Source organism: Sinocyclocheilus rhinocerous, unplaced genomic scaffold (genome assembly GCF_001515625.1).
Source record: "Sinocyclocheilus rhinocerous isolate Xijiao unplaced genomic scaffold, SAMN03320098_v1.1 C36046264, whole genome shotgun sequence".
Lineage (NCBI taxonomy): Eukaryota > Metazoa > Chordata > Actinopteri > Cypriniformes > Cyprinidae > Sinocyclocheilus > Sinocyclocheilus rhinocerous.
Genome location: NW_015771540.1, coordinates 1 through 784, shown reverse-complemented (window position 1 = coordinate 784; position 784 = coordinate 1). Strand labels below are relative to the sequence as shown.

At 46.6% G+C, this 784-nt stretch overlaps 1 protein-coding gene across 1 annotated transcript; it reads left to right on the top strand.

Annotated features, from left to right (window-relative positions):
• Positions 1 to 300: 300 nt before the first annotated feature.
• On the top strand, positions 301 to 748 carry LOC107735421 (tetraspanin-1-like; the record flags this gene model as incomplete). The annotated part of the gene is made up of 2 exons (XM_016547109.1): positions 301 to 558; positions 674 to 748. Coding segments are annotated over exons 1-2 (333 nt in total), but the record flags the coding sequence as incomplete, so codon positions are not given.
• Positions 749 to 784: the final 36 nt, after the last annotated feature.

The window sequence follows — 784 nt, the reverse complement described above, 5'->3', positions numbered from 1 at the left end:
TTTCATGGAACCTAAAACCCAGGATTGGTGCAAACTAAACTGAAACGTACCTGGCTAGCCAGCTAATCCGGCTTCATGGTATACAGGCCCCTGGCCTTTCCAGGATTTCTTAATCCAACAAATTTTTATTGCATCTATTTTAATTATTTCAGAATAGATTTCATAGCTACCGTAAAGGCCCCTTTTAAACTGAGCTACAATAACCCTTATCAGACAAGCAATATAATAAAAGCTCCTTCACCCACTTCAGTCATGTTTCCACATGCAAAATTGTATTTTATTGCATCATTAAACTGTAAAATGACACAGTATTTTCCTCTGTCCTCCTCTTCCTCATTGCAGCTGGCAGGCGCTGCCATATTGGGGGTAGGCATCTGGGTGGCGGTGGACAGAGTCTCTCTTCTGGGCATTTTAGAGAACATTGAAGGCGCGCCGCCTGAACTGGCCCAGCTGGCAAACATCGGCTACGTGCTGATCGGCGTGGGAGCATTTCTGACCCTCGTGGGCTTCCTGGGATGCTGCGGAGCCGTAAAGGAAAGCAAATGCATGCTGCTCTCGGTGAGTGAACCCATTTCTGTCAAATGTGTTCAGCTAAAGCTGCTGTGAACGTTTCACTCCCAAAGTTTAGCCACAGATGCAGACAAAAAGGTACATTTCTCAACTTTTCTCCTAGTTCTTCAGCATCGTGCTCATCATCTTCCTCGTGGAGGTGGCAGCGGCGATAGTGCTCTTCGTCTTTGAGCCTTTGGTGAGAGCTGATGCACCGCACCAGAACAAAAGCACA